The sequence below is a fragment of the Panthera tigris genome, chromosome E1, assembly GCF_018350195.1.
Source record: "Panthera tigris isolate Pti1 chromosome E1, P.tigris_Pti1_mat1.1, whole genome shotgun sequence".
Lineage (NCBI taxonomy): Eukaryota > Metazoa > Chordata > Mammalia > Carnivora > Felidae > Panthera > Panthera tigris.
In genome coordinates this window covers 46,750,821-46,767,303 of record NC_056673.1, presented here as the reverse complement: position 1 = coordinate 46,767,303, position 16,483 = coordinate 46,750,821, and the positions used below count along the sequence as shown (strand labels likewise).

Sequence of the window (16,483 nt, the reverse complement as noted above, 5' to 3'; positions counted from 1 at the left end):
TTATCAGAAGCCAAGTTTCATGAGAAAGGTAGACCAAGAACTACAAAACAATGTCGGAAGAATGAAAAATAAAGAGTGCCCATTAAATAAGCGGCATCTGGGTGGCTTAGTCAGTTAAGCATCCAACAATGGGTTTTGGCTCGGGTCGTGATCCCATGGTTCATGGGTTCAAGCCCCACATTGGGCTCTGCGCTGATAGTGTGGAACCTGTTTGGGATTCATTCTCTCTCTCTCTCTCTCTCTCTCTCTCTCTCTCTCTCTCTCAAAATAAATAAATAAATAAACAAACAAACAAACTTAAAAAAAAAAAAGGAGAAGAAGAAGAGCACCCGTTAAATAAGACCCCATATTTTCTTGTCTTGTAACTGATCCTGTAGGCATTGCTAACCCTCTGCTTGCTTGGGGGGGTTATTTAAAAATGAAAGAAGACATCTATTCATGCATATTTGAACAGCTTCTTAGAAGTAGGCTATCTAAAGCATACCTAAATGTGCCTTGTATATTTTAAAAAGATGAGAAGTACTTTTTTTTTTAAATTGATCAGCCCAGCAACCAATGGTTCCACAACTCTGAGACATTAAGAGACCTTCCCACTAAAGTCAAAAACCAGGTGACAGTGCCGAAAACCACCATTATTATTTATTACCTCCGGAAATTTCTAGATAGTGCATTAAGTCAAGAAAAAAAAGAAGGTAAAATGTTTATTGTATATGATACAATATTATATTATATTATATTATATTGTATATATAATATCATAATGTATAATATTATATCAACAGCCCCACCCTAAATTTTATGAGAGGATTCAGTGAGGTAGTCAGTCACTCACTAGATAAATGTCAAGACTACAACTGTTGTCAAAGGGCAATAAACAAAAGCCAATTCTTAGTAGCAAATATTCCCTCTCACCTTAAATTAAGGCACATCTCATAGCAGGGGCACCTGGGTGGCTCAGTCGGTTAAGCGTCCAACTTCGGCTCAGGTCATGATCTTGCAGTTCATAGGTTTGAGCCCCACATCGGGCTCTGTGCCAACAGCTCAGAGCCTGGAGCCTGCTTCAGATTCTGTGTCTCCCTTCCTCTCTGCCCCTCCCCTTCTCACTCTCTGTCTCTCTCTCTCTCTCTCTCTCTCTCTCTCTCAAAAATAAATAAACATTTAAAAAAATTTTTTTGTGTGTGAGATGCATTTCAGGGCCCCTGGGTGACTCAGTTGGTTAAGCATCCGACTCTTGGTTTCAGCTCAGATCATGATCTCACGGTTTGTGAGTTCGAGCTGCATTGGGCTCCATTCTGTCAGTGTGGAGCCTGCTTGGGATTCCGTCTCTCTCTTTCTCTCTGATTCTCTCTCACTTGTGCGTGCTCTCTCTCTCAAAATAAATGAGTAAATTTTAAGTTTTAAGTAGGGAGGGTTTTTTTTTTAAAGATACGTTTCAGATCAAAAATTTTAATGTAAAAAAGGAAACCACAAAAATAATAGAAGAAAACAGGCCTGTCATCTTTGTAATCTTGGAGTGGGGAAAACCACTCTCACGCATTACAGGTCTCAAATGCTTTAAAGGAAAAAGACAGATTTGAAGACAGAAAAAAAATTTTTTGTTGGAATAAAGAAAATACAATGAACAATATTGAAAAACAGATAGCAAACGAAAAAAACATTTTATGATATTTATGACAGAATTAGTATTTCTAAAATTTAAAGAGCTCTTTAAGTCAGTAAGAAAAAGGAGAACATAAAAACAGAAAAAGATGAACATTAGTTAACTAGATGAGGGGAAATCCTGTCACTGCAATGTATACTGTAAATATATCTTATAGTTTTATCAGGGATACCTCAATAAAGCAGAAATTAAAACAAAGAAACACTCTAATAATGTGTGAGACACAAAATTTTCAAATTAAAAAATGCCAAACACCAATAAATATACAAAAAGATAGTCAACCTAAATACCAAGGAATGAAATGAAAAGAGTGTCGTTTTAGAGAAAATATGTATTTCTAGAGAACATTGCATCAGTGTATGAAAATTCTTTAAAATGTGGATATTCTGATCCATAATTTCACTTCTAGAAATTCTTCTAAGAAACAATTAGGCAAGATCTGTAAGCAAGGACATAATGAATGTTAATAATAATAATAATAATAATAATAATAATAATAATAATAATAAAAGTTTGGAATCATCCTGAAATCCACATAGTAATCGGATTTCTCAACAGAAGGACTTTAGGCCCTTTCCATAGGTCAGTTTTTTTTACACACTGTAAGAACCCAAGCATTTACTAAATGATAGTATCACCTTCAACCCAAAAAATGACCTTGCCCCTCCACCTACATTCTCAAATACTCTCTAGAGGTACCTCAGTTGGGAACCACTGGATTCAATGCATTTGGGTGTCCACACAATGGGCTGCCATTTTAACAAAATGGTGACTGCAGAATTGGTACTTTTTGTCTTTAATTCCTTGGGGGAGATTATCCATGAGAAAAGTTTGAGTGAAAAATTCAGCTTGCGGAATAGGATATAAATGTGACTTATCCATTCAATTCATGCAGCTGGTATTTAACATCTAATGTGTGTCATATGCTATTCCTACTCCATCTTCTGCACAGAATGGGGATTTATTTATCATCTGTATTCTTTACATATAAATAAATAAATTGGACGTGTACAGTCAGATGTCTTTGAAAACAATTAGCTTGGCCAACAAATGAAAATAATCTAAGTCAGGGATTCTGGGTGGCTCAGTCAGTTGGGCGTCCAACTCTTGATTTTGGCTCAGGTTATGATCTCACAGTTCGTGAGTTTCACCCTGTCTCAGGCTCCACTCTCTATCCCTGTCTCTGTGCCCCTCCCCCATTCGTGTTCTCTCTCTCTCTCTCTCTCTCTCTCTCTCTCTCTCTCAAAAATAAGTAAACATTAAAAAATTCTGTAAGTTGGGGCACCTGGGTGGCTCAGTCAGTTAAGCATCCGACTTTGGCTCTGGTCATGATCTCATGATCCATGAGTTCGAGCCCTGCGTCACGCTCTGTGCTGACAGCTCAGAGCCTGGAGCCTCCTTTGGATTCTGTCTCTCTCTCTCTCTCTCTCTCTCTCTCTCTCTCTGTTCCTCCCCCACTTGCACTCTTTTTCTCTCTCAAAAATAAACAAACATTAAAAAAATTTAAAGTCATTGCACCCCCCAGAGATGACTGTTGTTAAATAATTTCAGAATATAACTTACATTATTTTTAATGTATGTATCCATATGTAAACTCAGTTTATACCAAAACAGAATCACACTAGAGACAACACATACGGAATATGTCTCTACTCATTACAGTGTGCAGCCATTTAAAAAACAGCGCTTCTGTAAATATCCTATTATACAGGATGGTGTTCTTAACCGTATATTACATAATCTTTATTATACTTAAAAAAATTTTTGTTAATGTTTATTCATTTTTGAGAGACACAAAGAGACAGAGCGCAAGTGGAGGTGGGGCAGAGAGAGAGAGGGAGACGCAGAATCCGAAGCAGGCTCCAGGCTCTGAGCTGCCAGCACAGAGCTCAATGCGGGGCTCGAACCCATGAATCATGGGGTCGTGACCTGAGCTGAAGTCAGATGCTTAACCAACTGAGCCACCCAGGCGCCCTGTTTATGTCTTTATTCTTGTATGATTTCTGCTTGTCTGTCTTTTTTGTTAAATAGGCTGTTTTTTAGAGTTTGAAATTTACAGAAAAATTATGCAGGAAAGTTCTTGTGTACTCACCCCCCTTCAAAACACACACACACACACACACACACACACACACACACACACACACGTTTATTATTAACATCTTGTATCAGTGTGGCCATTTGTTACAGTTGATGAGCCAGGTGGTACATTGCTATTAACTAAAGTCCGCGGTTTACATTGTTTCACTCTTTGTGTTACACAGCCCTGGGAGTTTGACAAATGTGTAATGTCAAACCCAAGTTACAGACAGAATAGTTCCACTGCCCTAAAAATGTCCTGTGTTCCACCTTTTTATCTTTCCTCCAACCCTCTCTGCTTCTCTTATTGATAAAGTAATTTCTTACCATTTCTTAATAGAAATTAAACCTTCATTTAGCTCTTTGAACATCTCAAACCTACATATTATGAAGTTTTTGGTCAAATTGTTCTATAAAATTGATTTCATTTGGAATTAATTCAGATTCAGTTACTGACTTTGCCTTTTTTCACATCACATGTTTTCATTTGATTTGCATTTGGCATTTAAGTGAGAGGAGTTCTGTTTCCTCCCTGGAAGCCCAGTGTAAGAGCAGCCAGACCCACATCAAGCAGGGAGCCTGTTCTCGTGACCCCACCCCCACCCCCCCCATGCAGCATGTTGAGTCCCTTTCTCCCTGCAGAGACCGGTTGTTGTTGGGCCACCTCCTCCTACCTCTGAACCTGGAGTCCACCGGGCCTGCAGGTTTAGCCCCATTCAGTATTGTGTTTCCATTTCATAGAGACATTTATTTTACTCGAACATGGCTCTGTCTTTTCGATTTTTCTCTGTCTTATAGTTTACTGTCATTGGTGTGTTCTTGAAGGGGGGTCGAGCGTATACCCAACGTACCATCTGTGGGTTTTTTAAGTGATCTCTGCCTAATGTGAGGTTTGAACTCATGACCCTGAGATCAAGAGTCTCATGCTCTACCAAATGAGCCAGCCAGGCACCCCACCCCATCAAACCACCTTGATCATCTTGATTTTACTAAAATCCATTTCGCTACGTTATAAACGCATCATATTAATTAGGAAGATGACACTCAAGGTTTAGACCTTTTACATTGAGAAGGGCTGCTGAATAGTCACGCAGCTCACCTTCTCACTTACCGGACCATCTAGATGCTAAATAGAGAAAATAAGATTCATTAAACCAGGACCGTTCAGGTTTATTTGTTAGAATTTTTGTGATGTTTACAGGGCGCCTGGCTGGCTCAGTCATTGGAACATGCGACTTTTGATCCCAGGGTCATAAGTTCGAGCCGCATGTTGGGTGTAGAAATTACTGTAAAAATTTTTTTTATTGTGATATTCAAAAGATCTTACCATGCTTAACGGTCGGTTAAGCATCTGACTCTCGATTTCAGCTCAGGCCATGATCTCATAGTTGATGAGTTCGAGCCGCACATCAGGCTCTGTGCTGACAGCATGGAGCCTGCTTCGGATTCTCTCTCTCCCTGTCTCTCTGCCCTTCCCCTGCTCGTGCTCTCTATCTCAAAATAAATAATAAACAAATTTAAAAAAATAAAAGCTTGGTCATAGCAGTGATTGATTTACACCAGGTTTGTTCATGGATGCCAATGCCAATGGCCTTTTCTAGAGAAATAATCATCATTTCTAAGAATAAGTTGTGGCACTAGGTAACACGTGTATCTGTAAAGTATTTCACGTGAAGAGAAGTAAGGGTTTTACTTTATATCAGAGTGTGTGTTGATAAGATAGCTCTTCCTGCGTTTTTAAATTCTAGACCTAGGAGCCTAATAAATTAGACAAATCTGTGTCTCATTCAACTTGTGGCTGGTCAGGCCAAATTTTAAGAATCGTGTTCAGTTTATAAGGACACAGACGGGGGCGCCTGGATGGCTCAGTTGAGCGTCCGACTTCGGCTCAGGTCACGATCTCACGGTCTGTGAGTTCGAACCCCGCGTCGGGCTCTGTGCCGACAGCTCGGAGCCCGGAGCCTGTTTCGGATTCTGTGTCTCCCTCTGTGACCCTCCCCCGTTCACGCCCTGTCTCTCCCTGTCTCAAAAAAATAAATAAGCGTTGAAAAGAAATTTTTATAAGGACACAGACGGTGAGCCGCCAGAAGAAAGCAGCTAGCTAGTGGGTGAAGACACTTGTAATCCCATTCTGAGCAACAACAGAAATAACCAGGGCACAAAAAGAGCAAGCCCGGGGCACGTTGTTTTCAGCAACTGGATCATCTTTCTGCAGGTGTCCTTTGAAGATACTGGCAGATCTCGAGTCGTTCGTAATCTTCGCTTTATACTTCTCGTTGTTTTGACTGGGTTCAGGGTATAGTGAGGATGACACTCAAATTACAGACCCCCTCACACGAGGCTGACCTCAGAGCCACTCCGACAAGGGGAGGGGAGGTGAGAAGAGAGGTAACGCAGAGTCCTCTGGCCGAGTCCGACATGAACGGGAGTTCGGTGACAGCTTTGTATTGTCTTTAATTGACAACAGGAAGAGCTCAAGAGAGACCTGAGGGTTAAGAAAGAAAAAGACCTGGTGCAGGCCACAGCGGTAGCGGCTCCCTCCCCCGCAGCGCCGCCTGCGCCTCCGGCCCCTCCGCCGTCACCCCCGCCTCCGCCCCCCCCACAGCACACGGGCCCCCTGGCCACGGCCACGGCCACGGCCACGCTGCCTGCCGCTTCCCAGAAGAGGAAGCGAGAAGAGGAAAGAGACTCGAGCTCCAAGTCCAAGAAGAAGAAAATGATCTCTACTACCTCAAAGGAAACTAAGAAGGACACAAAGCTTTACTGTATCTGTAAAACGCCTTACGATGAATCGAAGTGAGTACATCTTTTTTGAGCTTTCGTTTATTTTCTTAAAAGCTTAGCTGTTAAAGTGAAGTTGTGTTAAAGTTGTGAAGAAAAGGAGTGTATTGGTAGCCATGTCAATGAAAGTAGCTGGAAGTAGGGACAATAATGTTTTCTCTGTGGTCTTGCATCTGATGTTCTTAAACATGACACTGGAAAAGTAAAACTTCTGTATTTTACGTGTTCATGATCCATGTTTGTTCTTCATCATATTCTTTTCTGTCAAAAACAAGCTTTCTGTTGCTCTTTTGCTTTCTCCTCTTCTCTCTGGATTAACTCCAAACCGATCAGTAATGCTGTCGGGAGAAGGAGGTGTGTTATTATCGCTGCCCAAAGTTGAGAGCATCCTTTCTGGAATCTGTTCACAACCTTATGATAACATCACATCTTAGAGACTATCTGAATATGAACGGTGTACAAGGTTTCAAGTTCGAGTAGTTTGGGTTTTTTATTGTTTAATTTTAAGCAATTCTGTGGTTTTTGTATTGGGATACTGAAACTTAATATTATTTTTGTCAAAGTTCCCACTTTCTTCCTGGGGACAAAAGCCAGAAAAATACTAGGAGTGTTTTCACTCAGTCCTTAATAATGACCCTCAAAAATGTGACAATAAGCATGGCAGCTGGAAGCTTTTTTTGACTGTTGTGACTTGTATTTGATGATATAGATACAAGATTTTAGAAACACTAATCCATTAATGCAGTTTCATTTGTTATCCTTATCATTCAACCCATTGTCCAGCTTTCCTTTTGAGCATTTAAACGTAGGCCAGCTTTTTAAAGCCAAGATTAACTACGATATTTTTTGCAGGACCAAAATGTTTGATCATGCTAAAAATATACGATTCTTTAGAAGTAGCAATGCTGAATATCTACCTTAAGTGGATGCCTAACCAATTTACAGAATAAAATTGTGATCTCTTCAGTGAGGTTTTAAGTTACAACATTGGAGCTGCCTTAGTGCTTGCTATTTAAAATTATAACGTGCAAGTTCTAGGTCACACCGTTTTGTTGGTAGATTTAGCTATGTGGCGAATTAGACACGTCAGCTTAGGCATCTTCCCTTTTCATTGTCTCTCTTGGAAATTATATATAATGTGAAAGGTGGAGCCCTATTAACTGATTTTTCCCCCTTAGTTCTAATATAAGTTGCCTCCCTTTAAGCAAAATAATAATGATTTACAGAATAAAGCGGAACATGATTTACTTTCTTTACACAAAGATCTGTGTATGGAGCTTACTTAAGTAATTAGACAAACGTGGCTTATTTAAAATATTCACATCACAGAAATTCATTTCACACACCATCATTTTTGTCATACTTCAGTTGCATGAAGTATGTGCTCCTTCTACCTCGTTATTTTGTGGATAGTTCATATTTTTAGTTGGGTGTTATTAAAATGTCAGTATACCGGGTTCATTCACTCCCTGTTCTAGTTGGGATGAGTTGCTGTGTTTTAGGAGTATTTTATAATCTCTTGTACCAAACTAGGTTGGTTTGGGGAGCCAGTGAGAATGCCTAAAACTTGAAATTCAAGTCCTGAGCTTACTTCCAGAACACATAGCCCACCATCTCGTGAAGGCAACATACAAAACACCCGGAAGGCCCAACCCCCACCTGTGGCAGCAGCAAAAATCCTGGAGGAGTCTTAATTCAAAAGAAAAACATTAATGGGAGTGGGATGAACTACACAACCATACGCTACTCCTTTACATTCGTTTGGAAGGTTAGTTTGAAGTTTGAGGACTGCTTCGTTGCTCCCGGGGAATCCGCCAAGAAATACTTTGGCGGAACCGTGTCAGCAAGGCCGGTCCGGGTCCTTAAGATTCACGCGAATTCCTGCTATGATTTTTACATGGCGTTCCTACACAGCTCCTGTCAGCGCTTTTAAATGCACTCTGTGTTTACCATAGAGATGCTTTTCATTCGTTCCATCCTTTGGGGCCTTCTGTTACACAAGCCCGGAGGCCTGACTGAATGCCATTCCCCTCAGTCACACACTCCGACACCCCCACCGTGCCAAGTACTGTGGAACCTCTTGCTTTTTGGATACCTATCCTGTATCACTGTCCACGCCGGGTACCCCCTGTTTTGAATCGAAGCAGTTCCTTACCAGTTAGTTAACCTGGTCACTCTCCACACTGTCACATACGTTACATTAACTGAAAAACTGGCCCACGTCATAATCTGTTACCATTGGGTTAAATTCCAGTGTTTCTTGAGAAGACTTAGTAGAAAGTGAGTCACTACATGTACCTTTCTTAGTTGTCTTCCTCATGCCATATTTTGACCATGTATCTTTTGCACCTGGCTGACCTGCATGTTCCTCGTAGTGTAACTTCTGCTTGGTGTTTGCGCTTTGCTTCGTTTTCAAATTTAAATCGTGAGATACATTTTCAAACCTATCTAAGAAATAGCCCTGAATTTGAAATGGCTTCTGTGGCATAGGTTTGACAGATGTAAGTCTTTGATTCTTCGGCTTTGGTTTTTGTGCCTGTTACAGTTTTACACACATTCATTAAGAGGGAGACATTACCATCAGTGTGTTGTTTATTTTTTCCAAGTCCAGTATGTTTTTAAAGACCCATATTTCACCAAACAGTGTATTTGTTGAAATTGATGTGAGTGATTTTATGTTTCCACACTTGATACAGTGTCAGATGCTGTAGTTTGCCAGGGGTAGAATGGTTGGATTCAGGATGTTTAGCTGACTCATTGCAGAAAGTTATCCTGTAAGAAAGTGAATCAGGACAGGGAAGACAGGTTTAAGTATCATGCAGCTCAAAATGACAATTACATTGTCATTTTCATTGTGAATACTTTTAGGTTCTATATTGGCTGTGATCTTTGTACTAACTGGTATCATGGAGAATGTGTTGGCATCACAGAAAAGGAGGCTAAGAAAATGGATGTGTACATCTGTAATGATTGTAAACGGGCACAAGAGGGCAGCAGTGAGGAATTGTACTGTATCTGCAGAACACCTTATGATGAGTCACAGTGAGTTCTGATAAGAGCATCATATTTAATAATTTAGGAAGCCAAATTGCTCTGACTGGTTACTTATTTATTTTAATAAAAAGCAAGGTATTTTTCTGCATATATTATACACTTACATTACAAATTCCTTTCCGGTTTTTTTTCTCTTTTTCTCTCTTTACCTCCCCTTCAAAATTTGTGTTGCTTCATAGCGAATGTTTGAGATGCATTGGGAAAAAATACGGTTTAATGGTAGACTTGATTCTTCAATATGTAACAGAAACGAATGAGATGAAAACAGCCTGCCTTGTTTGGATTTTATCAGTGTTTGAAATGGTGCATTATTGTAGGTTAGAAAAAAACACTAATTTGGGTAAAAGCTCTGAGACTCTGTTATTAGCTTACAGGATTTTGAGCTCCCAGTTGGGTGGCCAGTATCAGCTTCCCATTTGATACGGTACTAGTTGAAAGATTTTCGGCTTTATTTTGTTTTGAGCTTTAAAGTCAATCAAATGCTTTACGTTTTTCTTCATATTCTCCAGTATTACACAGCGTTCTTAATAAGCTTTTAGTGCTTTGTTAACATCAGAAGTACTAAATTAACACATTTGAATGTCAATCTTCAGAAGTATTAAAACAATTGTGATACTAAAACTATTTTATACCCAGAGTTAGAGTCCTCTCAGGTGCATGTTTTACTTTTTAAGGTAGATGTAAGTAATGTGATCCCATCTGTTTTGAACTCACATTTCCATTTCGGATCTTGCAGATTTTATATTGGCTGTGATCGGTGTCAGAACTGGTACCATGGGCGCTGCGTGGGCATCTTGCAGAGTGAGGCAGAGCTCATTGACGAGTATGTCTGTCCACAGTGCCAGTCCACCGAGGATGCCATGACAGTGCTCACGCCGCTAACGGAGAAAGATTACGAGGGCTTGAAAAGGGTGCTGCGTTCTTTACAGGTAAGAAGACGCCGTGTGTGCGTTGTCTGCCGCTGAAATCAGCCAGCGCTGACTCTGGAGCCATTTCTGGGGTTTGAACCTTCCAGTCTCAGAATCTGTGATCGTTTACTGACCTCCAGCCAGTCTAGTGAGGTACTCCAGACTTCAGTCCTTCACATGCCGATATCACGAGCAGGTTAACCGTATCCACACATTAGCTCGAATGGTGTCTACCTGACACTCGCATTTAAAACGACTCACTTTTTTAACCTGAATGTAATTTTTAAAGAAAAGTTTTCCTCACTACCATAGATTGAAAAACAGTTCGATTCGATTCTAGCGAGGGGGCACCTGGCTGGCTCAGTTGAAAGAGCGTACGACTCTTGACCTTGGGGTTGTGCGTTCGAGCCCTGCATCAGGTGTAGAGATTACTTAAAAATAAAATCTTAAGATAAAAAGAACTAAAAAGAGAACAGTGGTCTCAGTATGGGGGTGAAGTTATTTATTAGCGTGTCTGACACCTCATTCGTCCGCAATGGTGACTGTTCCACCCCAGTTTTACCGGTAGCAGGTTGTCATGTAGGAATGAGAGGACAGACTTCTTGTCTTCTAAGCTAGTGCCCCAGCCCCACAGTGGAGGTCCTCAGACCAACCCTTTGAGAACCGTTAATAACAGAGTATGCTCACCCGAGATGATTTGTAAGTAGGGCAAAACTCTACTCACGTTTACATTATAAATAATCTCATCTATCAGGTTGAAAACTGACTTTTGGGGCTTAAGGGTTGATTGATAAAGCAATTCAAATGGGAAACTTCAATGACCTGACAATAATGATGTTCTCTCCTCCCATCACAGGCCCATAAGATGGCCTGGCCTTTCCTTGAGCCAGTGGATCCTAATGACGCACCAGATTATTACGGTGTGATTAAGGAACCTATGGGTAGGTACTTGAGTTGAATATGGAGTTTTTTCAGAAGTCTCCGCAGATATCTATCACGCGTGATACGTCGTGACGATACGTTGAGCAAGGCTGGTGGAAGAATAAATTGGTGTGGTAACTTGTGGGATGTACTAGGAGTGTGTATTAAGTTTAAATCTGCATTCCCTTGGACCCAGCAATTTCATTTATTAGGATTTGCGTGGGCACAAGTATGTTGTTCACCACAGTACCGTTGTCAATCCCAGAAATACCAGAAATGACATCAGTGGCCATCATAGAGGAAAAGCTGAATCAGTGGTACGGAAGCAGAGCATCCTGCAGCCATATAAAAGATGAGTGAAATCAGTGAGCGAGTCAGGGTCTGAGTCTCTTATCGCTCCCTGTTACCTCTTCCTCCTCTTTTCCTGAAGGAAAGCAAATTTGATGGGCCTGCGGTAGAGATCCAAGAGCATACATCCTCATTTCCCAGGAAAATAAATGGTAACAAGTAACAGTCACAAGTGATCGTATTGAGACGAACAGCCTCAGGTGGTTACATTCAAAGTAGTTTATCTGCAGATGAAATTATAAAAATTAAAATGTACGTCAAAGCTTCCAAAATTGCCAGAGAGAAAAGCAGCTCCAGCTGACCATCTTCTAAATGAGAAGGATTTTATTGTATATTTTCAAGTTGCTAAGAGAATTATCTGAGCAGTTCTCATCACGAGGGGAAAAAAAAAAAAACTTTTTTACTATATGCGGTTGGTGATAGATGTTAATTAAACTTACTGGGCAATCACTTTGCAGTACCTACGTATAATCAGATAATTATGTTGTACACCGAAAACTGATACAGCGTCATATGTCGGTTGTATTTCAGTTTCAAGAAACGGGAAGGGTTTGTGTTTGATGACTAGTTCAAAGAGGGGAAACCCTGAAGGGGAGGTAGGCGTGAGGGCTTAGCTAAAACGGTCTGAAAAGGCAGCTAAACGGTCTGGTGTTGAAGGTAGAAGACGCTACTCCCTGTACATATTTTACATCTCTGTAATCTCTTTTGAGAAATATCTAGGGATATTTATTTAGATGATAGATAACTGCTTTTTTTTAAGTTATATTTTTGAGAGAGAGCGACAGAGCACACACATGCAGGAGCAGGGGAGGGGCAGAGAGAGAGAGGTGGAGAGAGAGAGACAGAGAGAGAGACAGAGAGAGAATCCCAAGCAGGCTCCCGCACTGTCAGCGCAGAGCCTGACATGGGGCTCAAACCCACAAACTGTGAAATCATGACCTGAGCTGAAATCAAGAGTCGGACGCTTCACCGACTGAGCCACCCAGGCGCTCTGATAATTCTCCTTCTTAACATAACACAATTACAAGAAAACTAGGAAATAAACAAAGTAGGAAAAGATAGAACGCGCCTGGATCTTTTCCTCACTGAATCCCATTTTGGAGTGCATGCATGTGCATGTGTGTGTATGTGTGAAAATTGAGATCATATCATCTTGTTTGAGGGGCGCCTGGCTGGCTCGGTAGGGGAAGCATGCGCCTTTGATCTCAGGGTCATGAGTTTAAGCCCCACGTTGGGTGCAGAGATTACTAAAAAAAATTAAAACTTAAAAATAAGTAAATAAATAAATATTGTCCTCTGTTTGACAAACACGTCACTGTGCCGTTAATCTTCAATAACATGATTTCGAGGACTTTCTGTAGTCTGTGAATTGAATATACTTTAACTTATTTAACCAAAATTCTTTTCTTAAAGAGCTGGATTGTTTTCTGGGTTTTTTTTTCCCCCCTTCATCTTTATTAACCATCAAGATAAACATTCTCTTGTGATTCGGTATATACATGGAGATAATATAGATCTCCAAGACATATACTCTTGAAAGAAAAATAAAAGGTACAGAAAAATACCTAGGTTTTAAGCAACAAACAATTATATACTTTGTAAGGGCACATAAATGTGTTTAGAAATGCATAAACATGTCTGCGAAGATACAGGCTAAATTGAAAATAGCTTGGGGCGCCTGGGTGGCTTAGTCGGTTAAGCGTCCGACTTCAGCTCAGGTCATGATCTCGCGGTTCGTGAGTTCAAGCCCCGTGTCGGGCTCTGTGCTGACAGCTCGGAGCCTGGAGCCTGATTCGGATTCTGTGTCTCCCTCTCCCTCTCTCTGCCCCTCCCCCACTCATACTCAGTCTCTCTCTGTCCCTGTCAAAAATAAATAAACATTAAAAAAAAATTTTTAAGTAAAGTAATTAATTAAAAATAGTTTATTTTCAGAGAAGGAGGGAACCAATAAGATCAGCAGCTCTAATAAATTTTTTTAAACAGAAATAGGGTTATATGAATGAATCCTGTTTTATAACATACTTTATAAATTTATCAGTACCTTTTTCACATGAGCTATAGTATAGACCTACATCATTTTTCATTGTATGCAATTAAGATACTGTATTTAATCACCTCTCTATTAATGGGGTTTTCAGTGGTGTGCAGTTTTTGCTGTTATAAACAACACTTCTGTGAATATCTTCTTTCATGCATTTGCCTGCACTTGTTTGTTTTCTGAGGAGAAATTCCTAGAATTAGCATTTCTGGGTCAAATGGTATTTATACTCCGTACGTTTTTGATAGGTATTTTTGAATTGCACTTCAGCACATTGAACCCGTTTCCAATAGTAATGTATGACTGTATCCTTCTCTCTCCACTCTTGAAAACCCTAAGTATTATCGTGCTTTTGATAGGAAATATTTTCTTGGAAAATAATTATTTCAAAATAATATGTTAGGTGTATAGATGTTACAGAGGTGCAGAGAGTAAAATTTGAAGTGTACTACCACTCTCGTTCTCTGTCTTGGAGTCATTGTTGAAAATAGGCTGATGTATTAATTTTAAATATCTGCCAATTTGGACAAAGAATGTGGTTCTTTGGCTTTGCATGACTTCAGTAATTAGTGTTGTGTACTTACCGTTTGAACTTGATGTGAGTTTCCTATTTATGTATTTTGCCCATACAGAATGTTTCTGGGATGTTCATATTGTTGTCAGTGTTCCTTAAGGGCTCTTTATATACCAGGGACATGTTTCATACTGATGCACATGGGTGGCTCAGTCGGTTGAGCGTCCAACTCTTGATTTCGGCTTCGGTCGTGATCCTCACGGTTCATGGGATCGAGCCCTGTGTCAGCCTCCATGCTGACAGCGCAGGGCCTTCTTGGGATTCTCTCTCTTCCTCTCTGTCTGCCCCTCCCCACTCGCACTCACTCTGCCTCTCCCAAAAATAGTTTTTTAAAAGCTTCTTATTGATTTTTTTGGCATATGATCATTTTTAATGTTTTGGGATTTAAATCTATTAATCATTACGAATTTTGCCTCTGGAGTCATGCCTTTAGTCTTTTGCGCTTCCCCAGGTATATAAATACTCACATATATGTTCTCCTGGTACTTTCTTTTTAAAGGATATCTAATTAAGTTGGAATCACAAAACATCCAAGCACTATTCACATACATTATTAAAGTTAGCCAGACGGTAAGCACACAGAATTTAAGCGCAAGAATGATGTGTTGTGTCAGATGTTTACCCTCTTCTGTACAGCCTCCATACCCTGCACACAATAGACGTGCCCAAGTCTTGCTTGGGATTTCATGAGGCCGGAAGCATGTTTGCGGTTGTATTTTTCTGCTCCCTACAGACACTGCCAGAGACAGATGCGTGCGTGCACATATGTGGCAAAATATACATAACATAACTACCTAGTATGCACAATTCAGTGATTAATTACATTTATGATGTAGTCCTTTTAGCCCTCCTTATGGTTTTCATCGTTGTCCTTATATTTTAATCCAGCTGGAATTACTTTGGCATTAGTGTGAAGAATTTTTTCTTCAGCTGTAGAGGCAATTGCCTCAACCCAGTTTCTTTCTTTTTTCTTTACTTTTCTTTTTCTTTTTTTTCTTTTTTTTTTTGGTTTATTTATTTTTGAGAGAGAGCACGAATGGGGGAAGGCACAGAGAGGGAAACACAGAATCCAAAGCAGGCTCCAGACTCCTGAGCTGTCAGCACAGAGCCTGATACAGGGCCCAGACCCAGGAACTGGGAGATCATGACATGAACCAAAGTCAGATGCTCAACAGACTGAGCCACCCAGGCACCCCAGACCTTGTTTGGAAGATGACTACAATAAATGGAGGTGGGGAAATTGTAATAGGGAGAATCTGCCAACCAAAGATCTGTAGGCATCTCAAAGGCTAGGCAGAAAAGGGCTTTTCTTTTATAAGGAAGAGTAAACAAGGCTAGGAAGAATGGGATGTGGCAAATAGCATGAATAATAGTGGTGTGGTTGGGGGCAGGCCCCCTGCATTAGCCTATTTCTAGGAGAGATTATGGAGGAAGGGCTGAGTCTGTTACGATGAGAATAGGTCAAAGCTAAGGCTTCTGGAGGAAAGAGAGAAGTTTAGCTAAAGTATAGTCTAGTATTTTGTCCAGATTGGTCAATGGCACCTATAGTTCAGCTAATCATTTATCGCCTCAACCCAGTTTCTTAATGAATTTTCCTTCCTCGGCTTATTTGACATGACATCTTCGACATACATAAAATTCTTCTGCTGAAAATGATTAGGTCTATTCCTGTTTTGAATAGTTTCGTTAACGTTTGTGTCACCCTACATAATGCCACACTTTCCATTGTCACAGCTTTATAATATTTGTTTAATGTCTGATAGATTAAAATCTCTCCTTTTACTTTTATTTTTCGAATGTTTCTTAGATATTCTTGGGCTTTAAAATCATTTTCTCAAATTCTAAAATAATCACGGAAATTTAGTTTGAAATTGTATTATCTCTCAATCTGTCAAACCTAGATTGATTTGAGATCACCAGCTTTTTATTCTCCCAGGTTTTTTTTTTCCCTTTTTCTTTTTTCTTTTTGTAATGTTTATTTATTTTTGAGAGAGAGAGAGAGAGAGAGAGAGAGCGAGCTTACAAGCAGGGGAGGGGCATAGAGAGAGAGGGAAACACAGAATCTGAAGCACACTCCAGGCTCATAGCTGTCAGCACAGAGCCCAATGCGGGGCTCAAAC

General features: G+C 40.2%; 1 protein-coding gene and 1 non-coding gene across 2 annotated transcripts in view; one reads left to right on the top strand and one right to left on the bottom strand.

The window, feature by feature from the left end:
- The window catches only part of BPTF (bromodomain PHD finger transcription factor), a 147,698-nt gene that overhangs the window by 120,078 nt on the left and 11,137 nt on the right, over window positions 1-16,483 (top strand). Inside the window, 3 exon segments of the mRNA XM_042966712.1 lie at window positions 6,207-6,535; window positions 10,311-10,503; window positions 11,339-11,423. Of these exon segments, the coding sequence (XP_042822646.1) occupies window positions 6,207-6,535; window positions 10,311-10,503; window positions 11,339-11,423 (607 nt within the window).
- Window positions 4,617-4,689, bottom strand: TRNAK-CUU. The gene has a single exon. It is a non-coding gene; the product is annotated as a tRNA-Lys (tRNA).